Genomic DNA, 16,364 nt, shown 5'->3' with positions numbered 1-16,364 from the left:
AAGAAACATCCGATCAAAGTGAAAGAGGTAAAAATCTTAAGTCTTTGCCTCCCCATAGAAAATAGCAAAACACTAAAAATGGGCACAAAATAATCTTAACACAGTTTTAAAACACGTTTTACACTGTGATCGTTGACTTTAAAATCTACACATTCTTTTCTTTTTCTGCATCAAAGAAAACTGAACCATGGCATTCATGTTTTACAATCAATAATTCCCTCACTGTTCATTCACCTCATTAGACCCCAACATCTAACCTAGCGCTTTGCATATAGCAGATGACCAACAAATGTATAATGACTTTCACTCTGGGAATCCCTGATAACTCATCACAGTGAGTGGGAGGGTACACGTTCCTGTGTTTACTTGAGTTAAAAACAGATGAACTGAATTATAGAACCACAGTACAGTCAGCAATAAATGCATAACTGGACCTTGCCAAGTGACCACTGCACAAAGTTGAACATGAAGAAGTCACAGGGGCTGACACTTAAGGTCACTGAAAGTCATTTATCTTTGTTACCCCTTTTCCCCAACATACTTATAAATCTCACCTCCTGTTCTGTGATTCTGAAAACACTTTCATGCAAATCATCTCTCTCCAGTGGAGTTCGGATCTGTCTAATTAACCGATCTTCACAGTTTTCTAATCGGAGTCTAATGTTTCGAACTTCAGAGATGTAGAGATTATAAACTGACTCCTCTTGCTCCTCTGTGAAAGTAAATACAATGTTTAGAAAATAACTTATTTCCTATCTTTTGTATCTCTCATTCATGTTTTCACATGGCAGTTTTACTACACTGGGACAGAGCTACCTATTATCATCACAAACCCACTCTAACGATATAAACCTTACAATAGTGGGCATCACAATTTAAAGAAGAGTTATTAAAATTTCCCTAAAGCCAACAGAAATACTAATTTATGACTAATGATGTCTAAGAAAAGTTATGTATTGCTCTATTTTATGCTTACAGAATATGAACTGTATTAGTTACAGATTAATTACAAAAATAAAATAAAAATCCTTTAAAATGAGAAGTAGGGAATGTGTTAATGTTTAAGATTTTAAGGAGTAGACTACCACTAATAAAATGTTTTGCCTTTAAGTAATACCAAGAGTTCATAATAAAATTTATATTTAACTAAAGTTAACTAGACAAGCTTTTTTGCTTTAACCCCTACATAAAAATCCAAGTTTGATACACAGGAAAATAACTGAATCTTTTCTGAAATGTAAGGATCATCATTCTGAACATTTCATTACAAAACAATGAAAATGCGGAAAATGTAGCTGCACTAAGATTTCATTGTTGCCATATTATTTGGTGGCACATCCTTTTATTAATCTTTCATTTGGAAATAAAAGAATCCTTCCTTCTATGTTTCCACCTCAACACATGGTTTTAACGTCCCAGCAATTGCAACTACATATCATAGGCTCAATGGCATAGTAACATCTAAGACTGAGATTCCCTCTGAGACCAGAAAATATCCTGGACTAAACACCTAGGGGAAGGAAAGACAAAGATTCCCATGCTTTACCTCTTTCTGCAGATTTAAGAAGTTCTTGATAATACTGCTTACACACATTAACCTCCTTTTCCAGTTGTGTAATATCTGAGCCTGAAAATATTTGGGATTCCTGGCTATCTTCCAAGAAATCTTCAAAACGAGATTGTAGATTACTCAGAACCTGCTGATGTTCACCTGGTAACATTGTCTTTATCTGAAAAGATAAAAGATCCATGTAATTAAGGGATTAAAGTCCTAAGAGCTCACTTTAGATGGACAGAGCTCAAGTTGGTCCCATGGTATATGTCAGTTTATATTAATAGACATGAATAGAAGAACCATTTGAAATTAATTTTCTTTTCCATGAACTTTCTGGTTTTAAAAGACAAGGAAAAACAAGTCTAGGAAAATCAACACATGAAATTGAAGTATACCCATCTCTAATCATCCAAATACTACATCTTGTCTCCCTATAAAAATGTAAGCACTGAATGAAATCTGTGCTCTCCTGATTTCCCCAATTCTTACAAAGTACCTTGTATAAAGCAAGCATATAACAATTACCTATTGAATAGCAAGGATCTACTGGGCTCCAAGGATCCCAAGGATCTTCTAAAGTGGACACAAACTCCAACTCCCTCATGACAAACTGCCCTACATTTTTAGGCAGACTTGACTGATAGATTCATACTTACTGAAGCCACATTGCTAGCACGAATTCTATCAATTTCATTGATGAGATAATGCCAGGATACGACGCTCTTCATGTTTATATGAGACTCATGCCAAAGAGTCAGGACATTCTGATACAGTTGCTCAATTCTGAAATACATGAAAGCAAACACAGATTAAGTGTTTTTATTCCCTCTGAAAATATGCTAAGATTTTTTTGTTCGTTTGTGAAATATCCCATGTTTATTAGTTCTAGAGCATTATGATTCCGTGGGGCCTTGCCGAAGTGTCTGTTATTTCTCTAATCTTAAAAGAACACCCCAAACAAGCTCTGTGCTGTTACCTAATGCATACAGACCTGTTTGCAAACTCAATTGCTTCTTTGTTGGGTGGAGGAACTGTGAAGCACACAGATGGGACCATAGCCTCATTCCCAGTAGGACTAATGACCTTCCATTTAGCACGATGAGAGTTGTTTGCCAGTACACATTCATCATCTTTGTAAATGGTTATCTGGTTTTAAATGAAGAACAGGATAGTCAAATGAGGTCACCTAAGTAAACTCTTTCAACAGTCAATCTTGGGGTTTTGTTTTTTATTTTGTTTTCTGAGGTGAGAAAACTTTTTACCACTATTTGGCAATAAGATCCCATTAAAAATATATGAATAATGACAGAAACTGGTCTGTTTCTAGGAATTACAAGTACCTCAATTTGTCTGTAGTCACAGATAGCTTTAATCGGAATAGAAGTTTTGAGTGGATAGTCAGGATTCCTTGGCTTCAGTTGAATTATTGTTTTTGCTCTCCCCATCAGGTTTGCCACTGTGCTTTTATACTGCAGAAGTTCTTCTTTCTCTTCCTAAGTAATAATTCAGATGAATTTTTAAAGTATAAGACTGTACACTGCATTTCATCATAGATTTATACAAATGAAGCTTTGTTAGAGAAGCTTCCCTGACCTCCCAATCTAAACTTTCAACCCCCCACCCTCTCTTACATCTCCTTTCCCTTGTTTTTTTCCCCTCCTTAGCATTTGTCACTAGCTAACATACGACATGTAATTTACTTATTTGTCATGTTTATTGTCTAACTCCCCCTCTTGTACATAAGCACACTGAAGGCAGAAATTCTTATCTGTTTTGTTCTGTTATGCCCAGCAATAAACAGTGCCTGGCATACAGAAAAGGCTTAACAAGTGCCTGAATGAATGAATGAAATGAAAAAAAATAATAATAATAGTGTTTAAAATGTCAAAGCATATAAAAACACTTCTGTATTTGTTATGATAAAATACTAAAATGAACATTTAGATGCTTGACTGGGTGAGGAAGAAATATCAAAAGAACCAATCAAACAAAGTTTTACACATATTAAAATATAGCAAAACACTAATCTAATCAACATGAGACATTACTGATGACATGCATAAGCTTTTGTTCTAGTACCATTGATTCCTGAACAAGGTCTTCCAGCTTGTGAATGCTGCTTGATCTGTCACAGCTGTACTTTCGCTGAATGGCATCTTTTAGATTCCTTAAGTAATCGGTAGCTTCTCTGGCATCACTGAAAAACTAGGGGAAGACAAAATCTAGCAGCTACAGTATGTTAAATGCCACAGCACAGAGTTGTTGAGTTTCAGGACCATTGTTCTCTCTGTGCTCCTCATAAATGAAAACACAAAGCACAATAAAATAATTTAATAATCACATCCTTCATGGAACCAAAATTGAAATAAGGATGATTATGAACAAATACTAAGTGTTCAAAATTTATCTCTATACTGTGTTTTGGCTCTACATTACTTTGGAAAAAAGGTCTATTTTACTTCAGGTCCAAACTATTTTTAAGTCAGGGTAAACTGACAAGAATACTCTAAAACTTCTGAAGATCAAAAAAAAAGAGCTCATTGGGTTGACTTATCTGTAATGAAAACATTTCCTTAATAGAGACACATTAGTAAAATAGACTTTCTGACGTTTTAAATGGTTTTTAGAGGATTTCTTTCTTAACAGAATGCTTTTATTTACCCTATAAGACATGAGACTAACCCTATATCCTACAATGAAAATGTTTGTTTATTTCACATGCACATTATATACATGTTTACATACCCAAACAATAAATCCTGAAGACGTTTTCTGCCAAGATCACAATATAATCTATTGAAGCTACAGTTCTATTCACATACCTCAAAATACGCAGTGTTCTGCTTTATGTGCTGCTCCACACATTGGCAGAGCTGCAAGATCCAGCTCCACTGCGTCTGCATTGCCGCTCTGTAGGCCTTAAAGAGAAAACACAGCCTTCATAACTGTCTGGAGAGTAGTGAGGTACATATACAACAATGCCCTTGTTGCTTTTAAAGAATAAAAATACTATACTATCCAGAGACATGATGAAGTTGTTTTAACAGAGTAAGATTTGAAAAACAGGGTGTAAACTGATCTAAGAGTTCTCACTTGCAGAAAATCAGTCCTTAAGCTTAAGTATGATTTTTAAAATTAGTTGTTAATTTCTTTCACATTTTGTTATTAAAATTCCTCTTAAAATATGTGAACTCTATTTTTATAGGAAAAAAGTACTTAAAATTTGAAATGGATGTAAGCTACTATCCTCTCAATTTAGAGAAAAACCATTTACTCCTTTCAACCCAATCCTTATACCTACTTTATGGAATCTTCAATTATGCTTTCCTTCATGAGTTCCTTTCATGTTTCCCTTCTCTAAATTTTTATGTTACTGGGTCATAAAATATACCTTCTGACACAGTTATAGGGTTCTATAGTTTTCTCTTTGTTTATTGCTTCTAAAACTAGGCCAGAAACTATAAAGGTTTGGGGAGAATGGAGAAGGGAATGTGTCTTTCCTATATCAGAGTAATTAATTTTAATTATATTTAAAAACATGTTTACTTGAAGTTTTACTTAATACAAAGTGTGTCTTTCATGTGCAAAAATACTGTAAAAACAAACACTTCATTAGAGAAACAGGTAAAACACTTTTTTATATTTAACGTGCAATTCACTAATGTCCAGCAGAGGGCGCTCCAGATGCTTTAATGACTATCCTAAGTAAGGCCTATAATAACTACTTATTTTGGAAAAACTCATTCCTTCTGAGCTATGCTCAGGCAGGCTTTCCGGATAGACTGTAAAATACAGTATTGGAAATCTGGCAACATATCATGATCACATTACCTGCTCTCTTAAATTCAACTGCTTAGAGTAATCTGGCTACAGCAGACGTATCACTGTGCATTTTCAGGTTATTAGTTTCTTATTTCATACAAAATATTAAACAGTGTTGATAATAACTATGTACCCACATAAGATACTGGATAGGCCAAGAGTAACAAAAGGAAAAATAAGGCTTACTATCATCTCTCAAGGAACTTTTAATTAATCATAATTAACATTACTACATAAAATAGGTTTACATTCAAATTTTCCATTCCCATCAAAATTCCTAGCCTTTAATCATATTTCCTAACAGTTTTCATCATTCTACTCTGAGAAATTTCTAATTTTAGTTTATCATGCGAAATTATATTTAGACTCTGGATTATTCTCATTTCCTTTTCTAGCGCTTCCCTATTTTGTCTTTAACATTTGCATGCTGCATTTCATATGGAGGTAAAACCATATCTTATATCAAAGAAGGTCAAATATAACATTCCATAACTCTTCCTGATGAAGCCTAGAATTTTATTAACCTTGTGTGTTATGATGACTTCACTGAACAAAGACTATCAGATTCCTATTCACAAGTGTGATAGTTTGAAGCATGTCACCTCTTAAGCTGAGCATGTTTTTTTTCCCTCTAGTAATATATCCCATTTCTCCATTGATATTCCTCATGCTCTTACTTAATCACCCCTCCTTCACATTAAGAAAGTCATTAACTCTAACCAGTTTATAGCACCCCTAAAAACTAAAAACACATGGATAGCCTGATAAATCCCACACCAATACTCCACATTTCTTCACTTGAAATGTGCCCTGGATGCTATTAGATCTTGCAGATGCTGTCCCAATACACCTCACAAAACCAGATATTAATAAAATTAAGTAATAATAACTAATACTCCTTGGGAACACACTATGTACTAAACTCTGCACTAAGTAGTAAGTATGCATCTTCTCTTCTCATTATCACCACAACCCTATTGGTTAGAAGAAATTGTCTCCATTTCAGGTAGAAAAATAAGGCTCAGTGAGATTACATCACTTGTCTACAGTTGGAAATAAGTAAAATGCCAAAGCTTGTAAAAGCAAAGGTCCTTTGTATTTGCAACATATCTCCTTGGCCACAGGGGTTGACAAGGGTCCCTGTATTCCAAGGGATGAATGACATACTTTAGAGCAAAAGAATTGAAGGCAATAAACTGATTTGTCAGAAACAGTATTTTCAAAATTATCTAGACTGTAATAAAACTTTGATAGTTTGTGTTTTTCTAATTATCAGTAGTTAAAGAGCCTGAAGGGCAATAATCAATCAATATTCAATCACAACTGTTAAACTTCCCTGACTTACCTCGATAGTTAAACGTGCTGGATGATTTTCCAGAAGTAGTTGCTCTGCTATGTCTTGAACTGATTTAATATTTTCTTCCTTTTGATCAAGTTCTCTCATTAATTCCTAATTTAAGAAAGAATAAAGACGTGTTAGAAAACCTTCTAAACCTGAAATACAGCGTTAATATTCAATTACAAAGGCTGTGCTTACAGCGTGGTAATCTTTCTTCCGAGATATGTTGGTATTTCTTTCACTCCAGTCATAAGCAACTTCCTCCTCCTCTTTTTCATTTAACCAAATAAGTTCATTGGTTGCACGAGTTACAAAATTATGGAGTGTATCAAGGTGCCGTTCCTGATTCCTGGATGCATTCTTTATAAGGAAAATCATTATGAGAATCATGTCTTTGCCAAACAGAGACAAGGGAAACAGAAGGTTAAAAAACTTACCAAGAGTTTTGCATACTGGTTCTCTAATCTGTGCAATTTATCTGCATATGTTAGTTTAAGAGGTGCCGTCATTTGCATCTGTGAAAAATATGGGGTTAAAAAGGCATCAAGGTTAGGGATCTTAAGGAATTCTGACTCATACTTATTGTAGCTATTATTGATATTATTGATATTGCAAAACAATAGTAAGCTAAAATGAAATACATACAGAGTTTAGTTTCATATACCTCACTGATTTTAGCTTCCTTCAGGCTAGATTCGAATTCTTCAATAGCTTGGTGGACATTTTTATGATTTTCCAAATGGCTTTCAACACTTGGCAAATCTGATCCCCATTCTGTGCGGTCCAGCTGCACCTTTAAACAGCAAAATACTAGGTTACAAAAGAAACCAACAGCCTTGGAGATGGACACTGCCAGGTTAAGTAAAGATTTTTACCTGCATTTCATCAACCCAATTCAAAAGATCCTGAACAAATTTCATGTTGATTTCCTCTTCTGTTAAATTCTGATCCAGCAAAGAAGACTTTAGAAGGGGTTTTCGGATCTGCATCAATTTCAGAGTTCGCAAAGAATTTGTGTCTACTCCTGAACTGAAATTTGGAACTAATCCTGACTGGAAACCAGGTGTATAAGCTGGAGTGATGGATGGAGTGAGGCGAGAAGTCAGGCCCGATGACAGGCCTGATGTCACACTAGAAGGTGTCAGTGAAGGCGTTAAACTCTGGGTCAGTCCCACGTTCAGACTGGGGTTTAAGGTCTGTGCATATCCTGAGTTTAAACTTTGAGTGATTCCTGATATCATGAGCTTCGTCTGTTCTGTCGTCAGCATGCGTCCTTTGCTGTAGACCGAGGAGCATCTGTTCCTTAAGGCCATAATTTCATCACGGAGTTTTGCCACCCTGAAAAGAAAATTAAAAGGGATAAGCTATAATGTAAAAAGCAATTATATGTTCCCTTTTTCAAATATCACACATAAATAAATGCAAGTCTATTTTAGATGCAAGTATATCAGTTATTAAGGTATTAAATAGTCTATGTATCATAAAATGTCTTTTTTTTTACTGCTGGTCTTTGACACACAAACACCTACTTAACACATCAAAATATACCAGAACTAAGATGACATTTTCAAGTGAAGAGAGCATAAAAAGTATATTTCATAAAATCATCACATTCTACATTCCTATCCTTAGTGCCCATGCAAGGGTTATATATTAAAGCACAAGGTATGAATAAGAAGCATTCTCACCTCTGTACCAACTGTTCTGCTTGGTAGTATTTTCCATCAATAAGAATCTGTACATCAACTACCTGCTGGTGTAAAAGGTTCTCACATTCAAGCATATACCCAGCAATTTCTGCTTCATTCTGGAACTGCAACCCTGATTCTAATCTTTTAGAATCCTGTATTTTAAAAGAGCCAAATATTAATTAGTGAAACAAGTTTCAAAACTAGTCTCACATATAAAACTCTAAATATTACAATAGAAGTCTACTTTGGGTTTCTTTGTTTTCATGTTTGGTTTAAAAATGCTTTTCTTTTGCTCTCTGTCCCCCAGGAGAGCGAATACCAATTATAATCTTAAACAAAATTTAAATTTCAGAAGACAGCATATACTAAGAATCAGCCAAACATTATGCAAAAGTTTTATCATCCAATTGCACACTGACTCCTTTACCACAACCCCAATGGCTCCTTAAATTAACTTACAGACTGGAGAGCATTCCGGGCAAGTATCAGTTTGTCTTCACAGATGACACTGTCCCTCTGAACTCGGTTGGCAATCTGCTGCAACATTTCCAACCTAAAAGAAAGGACAAAATAAAGCAAAGCCTCTCCTTTTAAAATCATGGAGGAGATCACGATCCCTCTAAAATTCTGCCCACCAAAAGTAAAATCCCCAAACCAAAGATTTAATACCTGTGTCCTTCAATGGATTCATTGCCGAAGCTAATGCAGGAGTTGATCAGCCTTGGGCCACAATTAACCGAGAGAAAATTTTCATTTGAATCAAGACTGGTTCGAGTGCTAGTAGTGTTACTAAACACAGAATCACTGCTACGGTAGCTATAACTACTACTGTGCATTTTTATTCCTGAAATGATGTTCTTTCTTTGACCATTACAACTAGACTAAAAAGTAGAAAGTCTGAAAAAAGCACAACTTCTAATGGTGAAAGGTGGCCACTGAATGTTACAGCTTTAATGGCTCCTTAAATATGTTTCAACATGCATATTCAACATGCAGCAAATAATATGCTGATAACTATTCAAAAGAATCTTGCCTGAGGCCATGCGTTTACTTAGCTGAGGTTTGCCTTTTGTAGCCAGCATTAAAAACCTACAAGTACGGACAAAGCAGACTGATTGGGGTGGTGGCACCGAAAATGATATGCCAAATATTTTCACCAAGAGTCATCCCATTGCAACCACCTAAAAAACAACACAGATGCCTAGAGGAGGCCAAGGTACTACTAGTCAAGATTATTCTGGCTATACCAATCATCAGCTAAAAGAAACCAAATATTCGATCACAGGTTGACTTGAAAAGGGCCAGGTCTGCACTGAGTAACAGGAGGCTAAAAGCTGGCACTTATCAAATGTCTATAAAATGATGACTTCGATGAGAAACAAAGTACACTTGCATTTCAACCATCATGCCATTGGGTTATTAGGTTAAATTGACTGGAAGATTACCCATTTACTTTCTTTATATGACATGCTCTCACTAATATTACTTCTAAACAATACTATTGTTACTTTGTTTTTAAAAGGCAAAGTGCTAAGTAAAATAATGATGTAAGGCTTACAAATTTGTCTGTGCTTGTTTTCCCTTCCTATCAGTTATTACATAGCATAAGAGCATCAGCTCTTTCCCATTTGTCTTTTATACTCCCATGCCAGTTAGCCATTATTCATAATGCATAGTTAATGCCAAAAAACTTGTTGTATCAAGAAAAATGAAGACATTTAAACACAACCAAGCTCCTAAATATTTCCCTATACCTGCTATAACAAAGCCAAACTTGCTTCTTCATTCAAACGGTAGATATGTTTTCTTCTCAGAAGGCAAGAAAGGGGCAATTGGAGAGTGACATGAAATATAGCTAAACAGAAAGGCTTAAAATAGTAATAGCAGCACCTTGCATTTATTAAACAATTATTATGTGCCAGGAAATTAAGCACTTTACATATATTATCTCATCTTACACTTATAACCACCAAATGTGGTAGGTACTATTACATCTTGTTTACAAACAAGGAAACTAAAAGCTTACAGAAGCTAAATTAAAGAAATTGTCTCAGGTCACATAGCCAGTCAGTTGAGGAACTAATAATCTAATCCAGGACTGACTGGCTCCTGGGCCCTGAACTCTTAACCACTGAATTCTTTTACTAACATTTATTAAAATCCAGCTACTATGTGATGATACTGTGAACCAATGATTATATACTTTGGAGGGATTTTATGGTGTATGAATATATCTCAATAAAATTACATTAAAAAAAACCCCAGCTACCGCCCTCATGACTAAAAAATCTACTCAATATCCTTTCTCTGGCAAACTTTTCCATTATTTCTGATGATTAGTTTACTACTGCACTTTAATCACCCATAATTACCTCCTTCCTAAAAGTCCCACCCTGGTTTCAAGACTCTTTTGGTCCTAATGATCCAGCTATGTAAATATAATATTGGGCTTTAATAAGAGTATAATTAGTAATTCAACAGTTAAATGATTGCCAAGTTAGACTTATTTGCTTGTATCTTTAAAGCATTATTTCATATTCCAACAATGTTGAAGGCAATGTGTGGGGCACAAAGAACAGGACTAAAATGAGTACCTGTCCTATGTCTAGGCACTGTGTTGGGCCCTGAAGACACAGTGGAAAGCAAACACAAGAGTGTGTCTCCACATTCTTGGAGATCCTTTCTATGGAACAGGCAGTCGGTAATCAAACAATCATAGAAATAAATATAATACCACACCTCCGATAAGCACAATAAAAGAACAATACATGTAAATTCAAGAGTATATGATATGTTCCCTAGTCTTGGCAATTATGGAATGTTTCTTGAGGAGGTAAACACCGGAGCTGAGATCTAAAAGATGATTAGGATCCTGGGTCGGGGGCAGGGCAGGACCTTAGCACATAAGAGCTCCTTCTTGAGAAAGTGCTAGGGTGGCTGCCCTGCAGGGAGCAGGGAGGACATGGTAGCAGACAATGCTGAAGAGGACTGCCTGACCAAGACCCTGCTCCTTGGTGTGCACAGCTGATGAGGAACACAGATGCCAATTCCCATTTATCACAAGCCAGGCTGTGAGGTAAGTTCTAAAATGGGGACAAATTTATCCAACAACTGTTTCCCAAGAATAAGGGTATCTTCCTGGGCAACCGGGTGCTGTGGGAGACACAGAATGATAAAGAGCCAGGGATGACATCACAGAATACATGCATTTGTAGAAAAGTAGCAGAAAGGGAACTCAAACTGACATTCACTGAGTAAAGTTTTCTAGATGCCACCCTACTGCCCTTTAAATGGAGACAGGTTAGACTTTAGCTTCCATGGCCCCAGGAAATAAGGCCATAGCCAAAGATGTAACATGAAACAAAGTAAGTTAATTCTTGACTTAATGAGCTTCCAGTTTCAGGCTCTGGTGACTTGAGGCCAGTTTGAAAACTTCTCACGGGTAATTTTTATTGGCTTTAAAACTGTAACACCCTGTTAGATGAGACGTCACATACCAACCCAGCCTAATAGGCTCTTTATAAATATTACTCCACTGATTTACTACTCAAACCTCTTGGAAGAGTTTATAGATAAGGAAATGGAACCTCAGAAACACTAAATGACTTATCCAAGGTCATACAGCAAGTAAGTAAAAAACGTAAATTTTTATCCTAGTCCTGTCTGGTTCCAAAAGTTAATTTCTTTCCACAGGAAAAGAGAGACTACACCCTTCCCCACTTGGTATCCCTTACCTACCTCTCTACTTCTGGACGAAGAGCCTTCTCCCTCTCAAGCATGGCGATAATCAGTTTCCCCCACTCTTTTTCTATGTCATTTGGATGATAACCTTGAAGGAGTTTGATGCGTCCAAATTCTATCCAAATCTTGGGAAGAACAGGACATTTAATGTGAAGCAAAGATGTAAAAAATAGCAAAACATTATGTTTGATAGTACAAAAGGAAATTTCTGCTTACTTCTAGTAATTTATATAGGCGTTTAATTTTTGATTTTTCTGTCTCCTTTGGTGGAATTTCTGTTTCTTTAAACTGCAAATACTGATTATAAAGTGCCTGAAATGAGAGGAAAAATAAAATAAGGGCCAAACTTCCAACCCCTGTTTTTATTAGCCCATAAAATCACATGCCATTTATTGGTGTCACATGGATTTCATGGAGTTCTTTTATGAAGCTGCCACTCACAGGCAATACTGATACCCAGACAATTGGGGACCTGCATTATATAAGACTTGATGAGGGCGTAATTATGATTCAACATGTGCCGCATGGGGAGTTGGATGATAAACCGTAACTATGGCTCTACTAAAACTCTCTAATCATCCACACAAGAAAACATATCCCTTAAAAAATGCATGTTACAAAATCATGCACTTTAGCTTTTAGTTTTAGGAAAAACAATCTATGAAGCTTTCCACAAAGAGGGGAAAAAAAAAACTGCTCGCTTGTATTTCATGGCTAAATCCTTAAAAACAGAATTCTTATTAGACAGACAGGGCTAAACTTGGTTTCAATGTCCCACTGGCTGAGTTAAACAGATTTTTAGATAAACTAAGACAGATGTTATTGGTTACCAGTACTATTATTGTAGAAGTGTTAACCTTAACTAAATTATTACCTAGTTTGCAGACATTAATTTGGAAACCTCTTAAATATAATTTATTTACTATATTTATTTGAAAGGACCTTCATAAAAATTATGTGGATAAAATGTATACATTTAATAAATGTATATTAATCACTTTATCCTAATTCATGTTGATTTAAAACAAGACCCTGCAAATCTTCAGGCAAGTACATTTCTGAAGATTTCATTCAATGTTTTGCTGGCCAGTGAAATTATTGTGCATTTTCCCTCCACAATACATTCTCTTTTCTCTACTTCCTCTATCCTGGGCACCAGCAAGTAACCTGTGTGGTTGCTCAAACTTCTTCCATAACTTTAAGAATCTGTTTTAAGAATCTGAATTAAACAGAAGCCAGCACAAATTTACCCAAGTGTACGGATGATAGGAATCCACTGGAAAGTAAGTATATTTGAATATGAAATATGAACATTGTTTTGAACTCAAAATACAATGTTTTAGAACTTCAGTCAGACAATAAACACTGAAAGCTACTATAAGCTACTATGTGCTAAATACTATGTGCTAAATACTATTCGTGATAGAAGGTAAAAAGTTTCCCTGGAAAGGGTTAAATCTACTTCGGGAGACAGCACACAAACTACTTTAGAACTCTTAAAAAACATCATATCAACTGATGCCAAGTAACTTTGTGCCAAGAACAAACTCCCTGTGGCAAGGTGAATAAGAGGTGGTCCACAGATGTTCCATCCAGACGCCCGAACACAATGAGTAACTTTCACAGGGCCCACCCTGGGTTATTAGAGTTTTTGCAATTCCAGTTTGTTTGATCATGAAAACAATGCCAATGGATCAAGAAATCAGATTTGTAGCTAATATTTGGGTTTGTTTTTTTAAATGGTTGAAATTTTGCTACTACACAATCAAAATGTATAAAATGACACAAGTTAACTTTGGTCCTTCAACATTCACCCTCATTTATATTTCTATAATGTCTTTACCTCAAAGAATTTAACCTAAGATTTTTGGTGTTAGCAAATGCTCATGAATTCATTTACACTGCAAGGTATTTATTCATGAATTCATGGTGAAATACAGTATGTACCTCTGGTTATACAAAAGAAGGCTTTAAGGCAGTTTTTTTTTAATAGGATTCAACCACAGTCACAGTTCTGCAAATTTCCCAGAGTCCCTCCTCCCCTAGCCATCTGGTAGGATTCAAGCAGTTTTCCATGTACCAAAAAAAAAAGTTTGGCAATGTCAGTTCCAGAGACTTTCTCTCAAATTAAACCATTAAACTCTCAACAATCCAAAGCTAAGGGACTATACATTTCTTTAAGCTATTGTTGCTATTATGTTTTAAGTATTATTAATGTTTACCTACTTTTGCTCTGCTTAATAATGAGAGCTGTAAATAAAAATTTCACTCATTTATTAGTGACTTACCAAGGTCATTTTTTCTTGAGCTTATAAAATTATGGGACTAAATATTACAGCATTCTTTAAAAGCTTAATGATCAAATGAATACTACTTAACTTCTATAGTGACACTGACCTTCAGTTCTATAGGATTATTGGGAAATGTTCTGTCAGACATTGTGGTCACATGGTGTCTAATCCACTGGATGAGATAGTTCACCATGTTCTGGTATTCAACCCATCTGACTTCAACATCCTAGAACAATAAAATGACAGAAAAGCTCCAGGTCCATAGATAATAACATTCATGTCTTAACACAATATAGTCAGAAGTCATTCTGTGAATTTACATGTCTTTAAGCCTGACAGAGAAAGCCAACTAAATATTTTCTTACTTTCCATACAGTTCCATTCCTTTCCACACAAACAGCTTTAGAAACATGCTATCATACAGGGCTAGCATACTGAAAGCCAATTTAATCAAGTATTTAATCAAGTATCAAAATAACTGAAAAGTGTAGTACATGTTGGACGTACAGATAAGAACCATGTAAGGATATACATGCTCCACAAGAACCACTAAAGGCTTCGTGGGAAAGGCAGTCTCTGAGGAGTTCTGATGTGACAAGTATTTGGTGTAGGGAATAAAAAGACAGGGAGTCCCAAGTGAGTCAGGACACTGAAATGGTAATGGCCTAGCTAACGCCCAAGTAAATGCCCAAGTAAACACTTCATGTTGGGGTGAAGTAGTTGAAAAGATAGGTAAAGGTGAATTTATGCAGTTTTGAATTCAAAATATTTGGAATATTAATCTCATAAGCAATAGGAAGCCACTAAAGGTTTTCAAGCTAAAGACATCAGTGTTTAGGAAGATTAATTTGACAACAGTAGGTAGAGTGGATTGTAACAGGAAAGCAAAACAAAACAAACAAACAAACAAGAAAAACTAAAGACAGACAAACCCTGAGAAGGCTTTCATAATAGCTCTAAGTTGAAGGAGTAAGAGCCAGGAACAGGGTAGATGTAGGGAGAAGATAAAGCAAGAAATGGCCATAAGAAACATTCTAAGAGAACACTCAACAAGAAACGGTAGTTAACTGGTTGTAAAGGAAAGGAAGAACCAATGATAATCCAAATTTTCTGAGCCCAAGTAAATGGGCAAACAGAAGCCATTAACAGAAGCAGCAGGAGAGGAAAGAAACAGGCCAGTTTAGTAGAAGTAAGATGAAATGTTTAGTTGGAAATACAAGGAATTTCAGATGATAGTGGAACAGCCAAATAAAACAAACCAGTAGGTATCTGGACACATGAGGTGAAAAGTTTACGCAAGGTATCAAGGACAGAGAGAAAGAAGTGGAGTGTTTTCTTTCATTCAATGAATGTCAGGCCTCATCTAGGCAAGAAAATAACAACAGTACTGATCATTCAGAGACTGATAAAAAAGGTCAAAGACAGAGTTTTTGTGATACATCTACAGATAAATTCTGAAGAGGAAGCGGGATCAGGCAGGGAAAGGAGTAGTATTCAGAGGGGCAAACAAAAGCCAGGGTAGTGGAGCTTTGAAAATGCAAAAAAGGGAAAGGAGGTAAAAATAAATGATCCCTGAACATATGAAGTGTGGACAACTTTTAGCACCTACGAAGTGCAGCAGGGCCCTATGTGAGGCATTGTTTGTTGTGTATGTATGTGAATAAATACACACTAAATATACTCTATTTAATTGTCACAGTAAGACATAAAATTTGTTGGCAAATAATTTAAAACCTTTAAAAGCGCTTTATCTGTGTATGCCAAACAAAACCTATCTGCAAGTCAGGTTTGGACCATGGGCTGCTCATTCTCAGCCTCTGGCTTATTCTATGATAGATGATATAACTGTAAGAAAATGTAACTTAATGAAAAATTTGAATTGATGACTTCCTGAGACCTGCCTTCAGCAGAAAGATAGGACAAAA

At 35.7% G+C, this 16,364-nt stretch overlaps 1 protein-coding gene across 26 annotated transcripts in view; it reads right to left on the bottom strand.

Annotated features, from left to right (window-relative positions):
• The window catches only part of DST (dystonin), a 489,857-nt gene that overhangs the window by 158,464 nt on the left and 315,029 nt on the right, over window positions 1–16,364 (bottom strand). For 23 of the 26 annotated variants that reach the window (XM_037843232.1, XM_037843222.1, XM_037843223.1 and 20 more), the window contains 17 exons: window positions 14,546–14,665; window positions 12,365–12,460; window positions 12,146–12,273; window positions 8,867–8,960; window positions 8,405–8,559; window positions 7,592–8,054; window positions 7,381–7,509; window positions 7,154–7,231; window positions 6,915–7,076; window positions 6,723–6,827; window positions 4,378–4,473; window positions 3,635–3,760; window positions 2,896–3,048; window positions 2,547–2,701; window positions 2,212–2,338; window positions 1,547–1,730; window positions 555–712 (listed from right to left, as the gene is read on the bottom strand). In XM_037843232.1, coding sequence (XP_037699160.1) covers window positions 555–712; window positions 1,547–1,730; window positions 2,212–2,338; window positions 2,547–2,701; window positions 2,896–3,048; window positions 3,635–3,760; window positions 4,378–4,473; window positions 6,723–6,827; window positions 6,915–7,076; window positions 7,154–7,231; window positions 7,381–7,509; window positions 7,592–8,054; window positions 8,405–8,559; window positions 8,867–8,960; window positions 12,146–12,273; window positions 12,365–12,460; window positions 14,546–14,665 — 2,529 coding nt within the window. Of the gene's footprint in view, window positions 1–554; window positions 713–1,546; window positions 1,731–2,211; window positions 2,339–2,546; window positions 2,702–2,895; window positions 3,049–3,634; window positions 3,761–4,377; window positions 4,474–6,722; window positions 6,828–6,914; window positions 7,077–7,153; window positions 7,232–7,380; window positions 7,510–7,591; window positions 8,055–8,404; window positions 8,560–8,866; window positions 8,961–9,076; window positions 9,428–12,145; window positions 12,274–12,364; window positions 12,461–14,545; window positions 14,666–16,364 lie in introns of those variants that run through there. The other 3 variants (XM_037843243.1, XM_037843244.1, XM_037843235.1) reach the window with 2 other exon arrangements.

This window comes from Choloepus didactylus, chromosome 7, assembly GCF_015220235.1.
Source record: "Choloepus didactylus isolate mChoDid1 chromosome 7, mChoDid1.pri, whole genome shotgun sequence".
In the NCBI taxonomy this organism is placed as follows: Eukaryota; Metazoa; Chordata; class Mammalia; order Pilosa; family Megalonychidae; genus Choloepus; species Choloepus didactylus.
This window is presented reverse-complemented; position numbering and strand designations above follow the sequence as displayed.